At 47.5% G+C, this 13,863-nt stretch overlaps 2 protein-coding genes across 3 annotated transcripts in view; one reads left to right on the forward strand and one right to left on the reverse strand.

The window, feature by feature from the left end:
- The first annotated feature begins 890 nt into the window (after positions 1-890).
- The window catches only part of C3H5orf63 (chromosome 3 C5orf63 homolog), a 57,490-nt gene continuing 44,517 nt past the window's right edge, over positions 891-13,863 (forward strand). The window contains exon 1 of one of the 2 annotated variants that reach the window (XM_069964552.1): positions 891-974. The gene's annotated coding sequence lies outside the window, so the exon portion shown is untranslated. Of the gene's footprint in view, positions 975-1,019; positions 1,241-13,863 lie in introns of those variants that run through there. The other variant, XM_069964553.1, reaches the window with a different exon arrangement.
- Positions 7,805-13,425, reverse strand: LOC138787316 (U1 small nuclear ribonucleoprotein 70 kDa-like). The gene is made up of 3 exons (XM_069964551.1): positions 13,314-13,425; positions 12,024-12,399; positions 7,805-7,908 (listed from the first exon to the last, which is right to left on the reverse strand). Exons 2-3 carry the CDS (start codon positions 12,394-12,396, stop codon positions 7,871-7,873), a joined length of 411 nt encoding a protein of 136 aa, XP_069820652.1. The 5' UTR covers positions 12,397-12,399; positions 13,314-13,425; the 3' UTR covers positions 7,805-7,870.

A 13,863-nucleotide genomic window follows, 5' to 3' on the forward strand; every position in this document is an offset into this window, starting at 1 on the left:
ATCGTTATCGCGAAAATTCGCCCGATAATTGTTCCGTGTAAACGTAGCATTAGGGTACTATTACACGGAACAATAATCGGCCGAATCGGCCCGATTTGGCCGATTATCGTTCCATGTAATAAATACAACGATCGTTGTCATCGGCTGATCGTTGATATAGGTTCTGACCTATTTTTGTCGCGTACCGCTACGTGTAATAGCGGTGCGCGGGCGGCGACCAACGATATACATTACCCATCCACGTTCCATGGCTGCTGCTGCGGCCTTCTTCTCTCCGGGTCCCACGCGCTGTAACGCCAGTGTGGCCTGTCAGCTGACAGGCCGTCCGGCCAATCACAGGCCGCGGCGGTCCCGGCCTGTAATTGGCTGAGTGGCCTGTCAGGTGACAGGCCACTCTGACGTTACAGCGCACGGGACCCGGAGAGAAGAAGGCCGCAGCAGCAGCCATGGAACGTGGATGGGTAATGTATATCGTTATGCAAGGGCTGCAAGAACATCGGTAACGATGTCCTTGCAGCCCTTGTTTTAGGTCCAGTAAACAAGCGACGACCTAGCAGATCGCTGCTGGTTTACAGGTATTATCGGGCCCCCATCGGCCCGTGTAATACCACCCTTACTGTGTGTGCCATGCAGTATCAGCTCTGTGGTCACCATTGTAGCTCCACAGTGCCATCAATTTCCAAGCGGCCGGAACAGAAAGTTTGTCTTGCTGCATAGACTGCAGACCCCCTGGAGTGATATTTGTAGAGGTATATGAGAAATGTGCTGCACAAATCACACACACATCAGTACTGCGATATAGTATCCAGAGATTCCAAGTCATCTGAAGTTCAGTCCCACGGTGGTGTAACAGGTGCAGTGAACCCTCCTCACACTAGATGGCAGTGTCGCCTCAGCTCTGGTAGCAGGAAGTAGACCGGCTGCTGCTGCTCTCCGTGTCCGGACTGAGTGACCTTCCATGTGATGCAGACAGGGTGGGTGAAACACGTGTGCATTGTCATGTGACTGCTCTTCGTTGTATATGTTTGGCTAATAGCTGTATGACTAGTGAGCATTCAGGGGGATGTCTGAAGCTTGCTGGTTACACGAGCAGCCGGTCCTGTAGTCACTACCAGCACTGCGTTACATGGTGACTGGACGGGCGCAGGGCTCTGGGGTCACATGCTGTGACAGGCTATGGAGGGTTTCCCATAATACACTGCAGTTGTCCGACGGGGGCAGCAAAATGTAAACAGTGACTGTAAGTTTCAGCAAATGTGCTTCTTTGTATAGTAAAAAGATTTCTTTCTCAGTAGCTGAGAATTTCTGCTTGTAGGGATGCAATGGGGCCTGTGGTGTGTAGTTGTGCTGACTAGGTATCAGCCCAGGTCATGTGACTGGTGTGCGGCTTGCTGTGTAGTACACCTGCAGCTCTTCGGCCATGGGAGGCTGCACATGAGTGGCCGTCAGTGTTTGCAGCGCCTTTACATGGCACAATAAACTGAGCAGCCCAGAAACTGACAGCACAGATATGCTATACCCGCATAGTATAAGCTATTTCCAAGTGGGTAGAGGGACCTTAGCATTACCACATAGTATAAGCTATTTCCAAGTGGGTAAAGGGCCCTTAGCATACCCACATAGTATAAGCTATTTCCAAGTGGGCAGAGGGACCTTAGCATACCCGCATAGTATAAGCTATTTCCAAGTGGGTAGAGAGACCTTAGCATACCCACATAGTATAAGCTACTCTGTAGTGGGTAGAGGGACCAGGTCCTTTAGCCCACTTGGATTTAGCATACCCGCATAGTATAAGCTATTTCCAAGTGGGTAAAGGGCCCTTAGCATACCCGCATAGTATAAGCTATTTCCAAGTGGGTAGAGGGACCAGGTCCTTTAGCCCACTTGGATTTAGCATTCTCACATAGGATAAGCTATTTCCAAGTGGGTAGAGGGACCTTAGAATACCCACATAATATAAGCTACTTTGTAGTGGGTAGAGGGACCAGGTCCTTTAGCCCACTTGGATTTAGCATACCCACATAGTATAAGCTATTTCCAAGTGGGTAGAGGGACCTTAGCATACCCACATAGTATAAGCTATTTCCAAGTGGGTAAAGGGCCCTTAGCATACCCACATAGTATAAGCTATTTCCAAGTGGGTAGAGGGACCTTAGCATTACCACATAGTATAAGCTATTTCCAAGTGGGCAGAGGGACCTTAGCATACCCGCATAGTATAAGCTATTTCCAAGTGGGTAGAGGGACCTTAGCATACCCACATAGTATAAGCTACTCTGTAGTGGGTAGAGGGACCAGGTCCTTTAGCCCACTTGGATTTAGCATACCCGCATAGTATAAGCTATTTCCAAGTGGGTAAAGGGCCCTTAGCATACCCGCATAGTATAAGCTATTTCCAAGTGGGTAGAGGGACCCTAGCATACCCACATAGTATAAGCTATTTCCAAGTGGGTAGAGGGACCAGGTCCTTTAGCCCACTTGGATTTAGCATTCTCACATAGGATAAGCTATTTCCAAGTGGGTAGAGGGACCTTAGAATACCCACATAATATAAGCTACTTTGTAGTGGGTAGAGGGACCAGGTCCTTTAGCCCACTTGGATTTAGCATACCCACATAGTATAAGCTATTTCCAAGTGGGTAGAGGGACCTTAGCATACCCACATAGTATAAGCTACTTTGTAGTGGGTAGAGGGACCAGGTCCTTTAGCCCACTTGGATTTAGCATACCCGCATAGTATAAGCTATTTCCAAGTGGGTAAAGGGCCCTTAGCATACCCGCATAGTATAAGCTATTTCCAAGTGGGTAGAGGGACCCTAGCATACCCACATAGTATAAGCTATTTCCAAGTGGGTAGAGGGACCAGGTCCTTTAGCCCACTTGGATTTAGCATTCTCACATAGGATAAGCTATTTCCAAGTGGGTAGAGGGACCTTAGAATACCCACATAATATAAGCTACTTTGTAGTGGGTAGAGGGACCAGGTCCTTTAGCCCACTTGGATTTAGCATACCCACATAGTATAAGCTATTTCCAAGTGGGTAGAGGGACCTTAGCATTACCACATAGTATAAGCTATTTCCAAGTGGGTAGAGGGACCTTAGCATACCCACATAGTATAAGCTATTTCCAAGTGGGTAGAGGGACCAGGTCCTTTAGCCCACTTGGATTTAGCATTCTCACATAGTATAAGCTATTTCCAAGTGGGCAGATGGACCTTAGCATACCCGCATAGTATAATCTATTTCCAAGTGGGTAGAGGGACCAGGTCCTTTAGCCCACTTGGATTTAGCATTCTCACATAGTATAAGCTATTTCCAAGTGGGTAAAGGGCCCTTAGCATACCCGCATAGTATAAGCTATTTCCAAGTGGGTAGAGGGACCTTTGCATACCCGCATAGTATAAGCTATTTCCAAGTGGGCAGAGGGACCTTAGCATTACCACATAGTATAAGCTATTTCCAAGTGGGTAGAGGGACCTTTGCATACCCACATAGTATAAGCTATTTCCAAGTGGGTAGAGGGACCTTTGCATACCCACATAGTATAAGCTATTTCCAATTGGGTAGAGGGACCTTTGCATACCCACATAGTATAAGCTATTTCCAAGTGGGTAGAGGGACCAGGTCCTTTAGCCCACTTGGATTTAGCATTCTCACATAGTATAAGCTATTTCCAAGTGGGCAGAGGGACCTTAGAATACCCACATAATATAAGCTACTTTGTAGTGGGTAGAGGGACCAGGTCCTTTAGCCCACTTGGATTTAGCATACCCACATAGTATAAGCTATTTCCAAGTGGGTAAAGGGCCCTTAGCATACCCGCATAGTATAAGCTATTTCCAAGTGGGTAGAGGGACCTTTGCATACCCGCATAGTATAAGCTATTTCCAAGTGGGTAGAGGGACCAGGTCCTTTAGCCCACTTGGATTTAGCATTCTCACATAGGATAAGCTATTTCCAAGTGGGTAGAGAGACCTTAGAATACCCACATAATATAAGCTGAGACCTTAGAATACCCACATAATATAAGCTACTTTGTAGTGGGCAGAGGGACCAGGTCCTTTAGCCCACTTGGATTTAGCATACCCGCATAGTATAAGCTATTTCCAAGTGGGCAGAGGGACCTTAGCATACCCATAATACATTAAGCTACTTTCTAGCAGATAGAGGGACCAGGTCCTTTAACCCACTTGAATTTAGCATTAAATCCGTACCGTCCATTCCCTCACTTGAAAATAGCTTACTCAATGTGAGCATGCTAAATCCAAGTGAATCTACGTACCTGGTACACTGAGTAAGCCATTTCCAAGTGAGGGGGATGGACAGGGTACATAGATCCACTTTCCAAGAGAGCAGATGTACCTGGTACGTAGATCCACTTGTATTTAGCATTCTCACACTGAATAAGCTATTTCCAAGTGAATCTACGTACCCTGTCCATCCCCTCACTTGGAAATAGCTTACTTAGTGTGAGAATGCTAAATCCAAGTGGATCTATGTACCTGGTACTTCTGCTCTCTTGTAAAGTGGATCTATGTACCAGGTACATAGATTCACTTGTAAATAGCTTATTCAGTGTGAGAATGCTAAATATAAGTGGATCTATGTACCCAGTAGATACCCTTTCCAAGAGAGCAGATGTATCATGTACATAGATCCACTTGGATTTAGCATACTCACACTGAATAAGCTATTTCCAAGTGGATCTACGTACCTGGTACATCTGATTTCTTGGGAAGCGGATCTATATACCTTGTCCATCCCTTACTTGGAAATAGCTTATTCAGTGTGAGGATGCTAAATCCAAGTGATTAAATGTACCTGGTACATACAGTAGATCCACTTTCCAAGACAGCAGATGTACCTGGTACGTAGATTCACTTGGATTTAGCATCCTCACACTGGGTAAGCTATTTCCAAGTGGATCTATGTACCCAGTACATCTGCTCTCTTGGAAAGTGGATCTGTGTACCCTGTCCATTCCCTCACTTGGAAATAGCTTACCCAGTGTGAGGATGCTAAATCCAAGTGGATCTATGTACCTGGTACATCTGCTCTCTTATATCTATGTACCTGGTACATCTGCTCTCTTATATCTATGTACCCAGTACTTCTGCTCTCTTATAACGTGGATCTATGTACCTGGTACAGCACCTTATAACAGGTGTAATGACTGGGCCTGTACAACACCTTATAGCGGGTGTAATGACTGGGCCTGTACAGGACCCTATAGCGGGTGTAATGACTGGGCCTGTACAGTATCCTATAGCGGGTGTAATGACTGGGCCTGTACAGTATCCTATAGCGGGTGTAATGACTGGGCCTGTACAGTATCCTATAGCGGGTGTAATGACTGGGCCTGTACAGGACCCTATCGTGGGTGTAATGACTAGGCCCGTGTGTAAGGATTGGTATAGATTTTATTTTGGATATGTTATCTGATCCATGTCTTCTAATGTTCCTTGCATTTACCATAATTCATCCATTCTATGTTCTTTCAGCTACTACTATGCTGTAGTTAGGTGGCTGCTGTTTATGGAAATGGAGGGACCCTACACACCTTTTTTTTTTAAATTAAAATGAAAAGTGTAGGGGCCCCTCCCATTTCCATGACCAGCCAGGTTAAGAAAAAAAAAAAAAAGCAGCAGCCTAGTTGTACCAGGGTGGGAATGTGCATCTATTTTGGCCCTTCCCACCCTAATAACACCAGCCTGTCACCATCCAGTCCAGGAACACCTTGTCTTATTCTGTGGGACTAGTGGCACCCGATTCTTCACAGGACCAGGTACTGGCGATGGCTTCCACTACTAAGCCTGTAAAGTAGGACCAAAAAAATAAAATCTCTATTTTTAAATTTTTTGGGGGAAGATTCTCGCTTTTTCTCCTTGCAGCGTCAGATACTATTTTAATGACGTGAGAAAGTAACAGTGCTCCCCGTGTCCCCATGTAGTAGACAAGCCTCCTTTGTGCCTTATATCGTATAGGAGATCTTGTTTGTGCCTCCATCAAGGTAGGGTGTAGTAGTGGAGGTATAGTGGTAAGGGGTGTAGTAGTACAGGAACAGATGAGGGGTGCAGTAGTAGTAATAATACAGGAACAGATGAGGGGTGCAGTAGTAGTAATAATACAGGAACAGATGAGGGGTGTAGTAGTAGTAATAATACAGGAACAGATGAGGGGTGTAGTAGTAGTAATAATACAGGAACAGATGAGGGGTGCAGTAGTAGTAATAATACAGGAACAGATGAGGGGTGCAGTAGTAGTAATAATACAGGAACAGATGAGGGGTGTAATAGTAGTACAGGTATAGATGAGGGGTGTAGTAGTAGTAGTAATACAGGAACAGATGAGGGGTGTAATAGTAGTACAGGTATAGATGAGGGGTGTAGTAGTAATACAGGAACAGATGAGGGGTGTAATAGTAGTACAGGTATAGATGAGGGGTGTAGTAGTAGTAATAATACAGGAACAGATGAGGGGTGTAATAGTAGTACAGGTATAGATGAGGGGTGTAGTAGTAGTAATAATAATGCAGGAACAGATGAGGGGTGTAATAGTAGTACAGGTATAGATGAGGGGTGTAGTAGTGGTAATAATACAGGAACAGATGAGGGGTGTAATAGTAGTACAGGTATAGATGAGGGGTGTAGTAGTAGTAATAATAATACAGGAACAGATGAGGGGTGCAGTAGTAGTAATAATACAGGAACAGATGAGGGGTGCAGTAGTAGTAATAATACAGGAACAGATGAGGGGTGTAATAGTAGTACAGGTATAGATGAGGGGTGTAGTAGTAGTAGTAATACAGGAACAGATGAGGGGTGTAATAGTAGTACAGGTATAGATGAGGGGTGTAGTAGTAGTAGTAATACAGGAACAGATGAGGGGTGTAATAGTAGTACAGGTATAGATGAGGGGTGTAGTAGTAGTAATAATACAGGAACAGATGAGGGGTGTAATAGTAGTACAGGTATAGATGAGGGGTGTAGTAGTAGTAATAATAATACAGGAACAGATGAGGGGTGTAATAGTAGTACAGGTATAGATGAGGGGTGTAGTAGTAGTAATAATACAGGAACAGATGAGGGGTGTAATAGTAGTACAGGTATAGATGAGGGGTGTAGTAGTAGTAATAATAATACAGGAACAGATGAGGGGTGTAATAGTAGTACAGGTATAGATGAGGGGCTGGTGCGTAACTAGGAGTCATGATATCCCATAGCAAACAACTTCATGGGGCCCCATGAAACCTTGAAAAGGGGCAGACTGGGGGAGGAGAGCACACACCTGGTTTACTCCTCCTCCTCTCCGGGCACGCACGTTCCCCTCCCAGGCAAATATGGAGGCCCCAGGCTCTGGAGCAGGCCACAGGATAGGGTCACTGCGGTTACTGGAAGTGTACAGCAGGAGCGGGGACGCAGTGCATACCCCCGATCCTGTACAGCTCCAGTAATCACAGCGACGCTACCATCTCTGCCCCAGTCACCCTATCCTGCAGTACCTGAGGCTGCCTCTTCCAGAGACTGGGGGCGTGTGCGGCTGGGAGTGCGTATACTCATCCCGCTATGGGGGCAGGTCAACAGGAGGGACAGAGGACACTGCTGGGCGCTCTCCCTCCCCCAGGCTCTGCTTCAGCAGCTGAACCCGCCAACAACGCTCCTCCGTCCAATGATTTATTTATTTTTTTTGAAGATCAGTTTAAAAAAAATTAATAAAAAATCAAATCAATTATCAAATTTTGGGTGAATTAATTTGATTTATCGCCCAGCCCTACTGTAAAGTAAACACAAAAAGACAAGACACAAGTTAAAAATATGTTTTATGCAAATAAAAACACGATGAGCATTTTATTAAACCAAAACATCGATCTAGTCCATGGAATACGGAATGCTCTGGATAAAGAGATCTGAAAAAACAAAAAGGAGAGAAAGATACTAGTCTACTACTCCTCCCAATACTAGTCTACTACAATCTCAATACTGCTCTACTATTCCCCAATACTGCCCTACTACTCCTCCCAATACTAGTCTACTACTCCCCCCAATACTAGTCTACTACTCCCCCCAATACTAGTCTACTACTCCCCCCAATACTAGTCTACTACTCCTCCCAATACTAGTCTACTACTCCTCCCAATACTAGTCTACTACTCCCCCCAATACTAGTCTACTACTCCTCCCAATACTAGTCTACTACTCCTCCCAATACTGCTCTACTACTCCCCCCAATACTGCTCTACTACTCCCCCTAATACTGCTCTACTACTCCCCCCAATACTAGTCTACTACTCCCCCCAATACTAGTCTACTCCTCCCCCCAATACTAGTCTACTCCTCCCCCCAATACTAGTCTACTCCTCCCCCCAATACTAGTCTACTCCTCCCCCCAATACTAGTCTACTCCTCCCCCCAATACTAGTCTACTACAATCTCAATACTGCTCTACTATTCCCCCAATACTGCCCTACTACTCCTCCCAATACTAGTCTACTACTCCCCCCAATACTAGTCTACTACTCCTCCCAATACTAGTCTACTACTCCTCCCAATACTAGTCTACTACTCCCCCCAATACTAGTCTACTACTCCCCCCAATACTAGTCTACTACTCCTCCCAATACTAGTCTACTACTCCTCCCAATACTAGTCTACTACTCCCCCCAATACTAGTCTACTACTCCCCCCAATACTAGTCTACTACTCCCCCCAATACTAGTCTACTACTCCCCCCAATACTAGTCTACTACTCCCCCCAATACTAGTCTACTACTCCCCCCAATACTAGTCTACTACTCCCCCCAATACTAGTCTACTACTCCCCCCAATACTAGTCTACTACTCCCCCCAATACTAGTCTACTACTCCCCCCAATACTAATCTACTACTCCTCCCAATACTAGTCTACTACTCCCCCCAATACTAGTCTACTCCTCCCCCCAATGCTAGTCTACTACTCCTCCCAATGCTAGTCTACTACTCCCCCCAATACTAGTCTACTCCTCCCCCCAATACTAGTCTACTCCTCCCCCCAATACTAGTCTACTACTCCCCCCAATACTAGCCTACTACTCCCCCCCAATACTACTCTGCTACTCCCCCCCAATACTAGCCTACTACTCCCCCAATACTAGCCTACTACTCCCCCAATACTAGTCTACTACTCCTCCCAATACTGCTCTACTGCTACCCCCAATACTAGTCTACTACTCCCCCCAATACTAGTCTACTACTCCTCCCAATACTAGTCTACTACTCCCCCCAATACTAGTCTACTACTCCCCCCAATACTAGTCTACTACTCCCCCCAATACTAGTCTACTACTCCCCCCAATACTAGTCTACTACTCCCCCCAATACTAGTCTACTATTCCCCCCAATACTAATCTACTACTCCTCCCAATACTAGTCTACTACTCCCCCCAATACTAGTCTACTCCTCCCCCCAATACTAGTCTACTACTCCTCCCAATGCTAGTCTACTACTCCCCCCAATGCTAGTCTACTACTCCCCCCAATACTAGTCTACTCCTCCCCCCAATACTAGTCTACTACTCCCCCCAATACTAGCCTACTACTCCCCCCCAATACTACTCTGCTACTCCCCCCCAATACTAGCCTACTACTCCCCCAATACTAGCCTACTACTCCCCCAATACTAGTCTACTACTCCTCCCAATACTGCTCTACTGCTACCCCCAATACTAGTCTACTACTCCCCCCAATACTAGTCTACTACTCCTCCCAATACTGCTCTACTACTCCCCCAATACTGCTCTACTACTCCTCCTCCCAATACTGCTCTACTACTCCTCCCAATACTAGTCTACTACTCCCCCAATACTGCTCTACTAGTCTACTGCTCCCCCCAATACTAGTCTACTACTCCCCCCAATACTAGTCTACTACTCCCCCCAATACTAGTCTACTACTCCCCCCAATACTAGTCTACTACTCCCCCCAATACTAGTCTACTACTCCCCCCAATACTAGTCTACTACTCCCCCCAATACTAGTCTACTACTCCCCCCAATACTAGTCTACTACTCCCCCCAATACTAGTCTACTACTCCCCCCAATACTAGTCTACTTCTCCCCCCAATACTAGTCTACTACTCCCCCCAATACTGCTCTACTACTCCCCCCATTACTGCTCTACTACTCCCCCCAATACTAGTCTACTACTCCCCCCAATACTAGTCTACTACTCCCCCCAATACTAGTCTACTACTCCCCCCAATACTAGTCTACTACTCCCCCCAATACTAGTCTACTACTCCTCCCAATACTAGTCTACTACTCCCCCCAATACTAGTCTACTACTCCTCCCAATACTGCTCTACTACTTCCCCAATACTAGTCTACTACTCCCCCAATACTGCTCTACTACTCCCCCCAATACTAGTCTACTACTCCCCCAATACTGCTCTACTACTCCCCCAATACTAGTCTACTACTCCCCCCAATACTAGTCTACTACTCCCTCCAATACTGCTCTACTACTCCTCCCAATACTAGTCTACTACTCCCCCAATACTGCTCTACTAGTCTACTGCTCCCCCCAATACTAGTCTACTACTCCCCCCAATACTAGTCTACTACTCCCCCCAATACTAGTCTACTACTCCCCCCAATACTAGTCTACTACTCCCCCCAATACTAGTCTACTACTCCCCCCAATACTGCTCTACTACTCCCCCCATTACTGCTCTACTACTCCCCCCAATACTAGTCTACTACTCCCCCCAATACTAGTCTACTACTCCCCCCAATACTAGTCTACTACTCCCCCCAATACTAGTCTACTACTCCCCCCAATACTAGTCTACTACTCCTCCCAATACTAGTCTACTACTCCCCCCAATACTAGTCTACTACTCCTCCCAATACTGCTCTACTACTTCCCCAATACTAGTCTACTACTCCCCCCAATACTAGTCTACTACTCCCCCAATACTGCTCTACTACTCCCCCAATACTAGTCTACTACTCCCCCCAATACTAGTCTACTACTCCCTCCAATACTGCTCTACTACTCCTCCCAATACTAGTCTACTACTCCTCCCAATACTAGTCTACTACTCCTCCCAATACTAGTCTACTATTCCTCCCAATACTAGTCTACTACTCCCCCCAATACTGCTCTACTACTACCAACCCAATACTGCTCTACTACTACCAACCCAATACTGCTCTACTACTCCCCCCAATACTAGTCTACTACTCCCCCCAATACTAGTCTGCTACTCCCCCCAATACTAGTCTACTACTCCCCCCAATACTACTCTACTACTCCCCCAATACTAGTCTACTGCTTGCACTGCCATTGCTGCTACTATTACCGCCCCCCCCCCCCCCACACACACACACACACTCCTGATATCACAACTACTACAGCCCTTATCTTCTAGTCTAGTTATCTACAAGTACCCTTGAAACCATACCCCCCCCCTTGGAGCCATATATGTTTTAGGGGCCTCCCCTCTGTGCCCCCAATGAGTTTTAGGGTCCCCCTATGCCCCCAATCAGTTTTAGCCCCACCCCCTCTGTGCCCCCAGTTTTAGCCCCCACCCCTCTGTGACCCCAATCAGTTTTAGCCCCCTCTCTATGCCCCCAATCAGTTTTAGCCCCCAATAACTTTTAGCCCCCCCAATCAAATTTATGCCCTCCTCTGTTCCAGATATATGCTCCTCTGTGCCCCCAATTACTTTTAGGCCTTCCTCTGTGTCCCCCAATCAGACTTGTGCCCTCCTTTGTGCCCCAATTAGTTTTTTTATGCACACACACCCTCTCTGTGACCCCCAATCAGTTTTAGGCTTTCCTCTGTACACCCCAGTCAGTTTTAGCCCCCCCAATCACTTTTAGCCCCCCCAGATATATGCCCCTCTGTGCCCCCAATTAGTTGTTTTATGCCCCCCCCTCCTGTGCCCCCAATCAGATTTATGCCCTCCTCTGTGCCAGATATATTTTATTGGCCCCTGTGTCCCCAATTAGTTTAAAAAAAACAAAACAAACTTCAACTCACCTGTCACCTGTTCCCTGGCAGCATTCTGGTGGCAGCGCGTGTCTCCTCCCCCGGCACCTTCTTCATCCTCTCCGCGCTCTCCTCTCCCGGCACCTCCTTCATCCTCTCCGCGCTCTCCTCTCCTGGCACCTCCTTCATCCTCTCCGCGCTCTCCTCTCCTGGCACCTCCTTCGTCCTCTGCGCCTCTCCTCTCCCGGCACCTCCTTCGTCCTCTCCGCGCTCTCCTCTCCCGGCACCTCCTTCGTCCTCTCCGCGCTCTCCTCTCCCGACACCTCCTTCGTCCTCTGCACGCTCTCCTCTCCTGGCACCTCCTTCGTCCTCTGCACACTCTCCTCCTTCTCCTTTCGGTGCAGGCAGCGTTGGACAAGGACATGGCCTGTGCCAAAAGATGAAGGGAGAACGAGGAGAGCGCATCAGCTCATTCAGGAGAACTGGAGAGCGATAGGGGGTGGTGAGGGGGCATCCAGGCCTAGTCGTCTAATGTGGCCCCTATAGCTATGACACTGGCTCTCACAGATGGTGACTGCAGAACATCGCAGAACGCTCCCACACCCCTGACCCTGCAGACCGTCGCATAACACCATTCCTACAGACCCCTGACCCTGCAGACCATAGCATAACACCATTCCTACAGACCCCTGACCCTGCAGACCGTCGCATAACACCATTCCTACAGACCCCTAACCCTTCATAACATCCCATAACAATGCAGCCAAAGACCCCCTGACCCTCCATAACAGTGCAGCCATAGACCCCGACCCTCCATAACAGTGCAGCCATAGACCCCCTGACCCTCCATAACAGTGCAGCCACAGACCCCCTGACCCTCCATAACAGTGCAGCCACAGACCCCCTGACCCTCCATAACAGTGCAGCCACAGACCCCCTGACCCTCCATAACAGTGCAGCCACAGACCCCCTGACCCTCCATAACATCCCATAACAGTGCAGCCACAGACCCCCTGACCCTCCATAACAGTGCAGCCACAGACCCCCTGACCCTCCATAACATCCCATAACAGTGCAGCCACAGACCCCCTGACCCTCCATAACATCCCATAACAGTGCAGCCACAGACACCATGACCCTCCATAACATCCCATAACAGTGCAGCCACAGACCCCCTGACCCTCCATAACATCCCATAACAGTGCAGCCACAGACCCCCTGACCCTCCATAACATCCCATAACAGTGCAGCCACAGACCCCCTGACCCTCCATAACATCCCATAACAGTGCAGCCACAGACCCCCTGACCCTCCATAACAGTGCAGCCAGAGGGTGCTTACCTCATGTGTATCATATTTCACTGCACAGAAACTGAAAACACCTCATAAACAGCCCCATAGTGTGATAACACAACAGCCGGCCTGACAGCATCCTCTGTGGTGAGAAGAAAGCCCGGGAACTGCAGACTGAGATTAGCTCCTCCCACACAGGAGTCTGGTCACATGGGCATGATGACATCACAGGGCCTTTAGCCCACTTGGAAATAGCATCTACCATGCAAATATGGTTGCAGTCAGTTTCCAGATGACACAAGTGGTGCATACACACCTTCTGTGCTGCTGTGGCACCTGGCATCCCATCCTGCCTCCTCCAGCCGTCAATCATTCTGGAGGAGATGGCAGCCTGAAGATACAGCAGAGATGCCAGATCACACAGTAGCACAGAAGGTACATATGCACCATTTATATCATCTGGAAACTGACAGCGAGGATATATGCATGTTTGTGCTGTCAGTTTCCCTTTGCTATCAGCCACACACAACCTGTTCACACAGGAAGATGAGCTGCCAATAGCCATATATTTTAAAGACTGCCGAAAAGATGTGATTAG

The sequence above is a fragment of the Dendropsophus ebraccatus genome, chromosome 3 (assembly GCF_027789765.1).
Source record: "Dendropsophus ebraccatus isolate aDenEbr1 chromosome 3, aDenEbr1.pat, whole genome shotgun sequence".
Classification (NCBI taxonomy): domain Eukaryota; kingdom Metazoa; phylum Chordata; class Amphibia; order Anura; family Hylidae; genus Dendropsophus; species Dendropsophus ebraccatus.

Excerpts from the sequence above, each read along its gene's own strand:
- LOC138787316 (XM_069964551.1), bottom strand. The coding sequence starts at position 12,396 with ATGTCCTTGTCCAACGCTGCCTGCACCGAAAGGAGAAGGAGGAGAGTG. Across the intron at positions 7,909-12,023 it reads TGCCAGGGAACAGGTGACAG|ATCTCTTTATCCAGAGCATT; the intron begins GTGAGTTGAAGT and ends TTGTTTTTTCAG.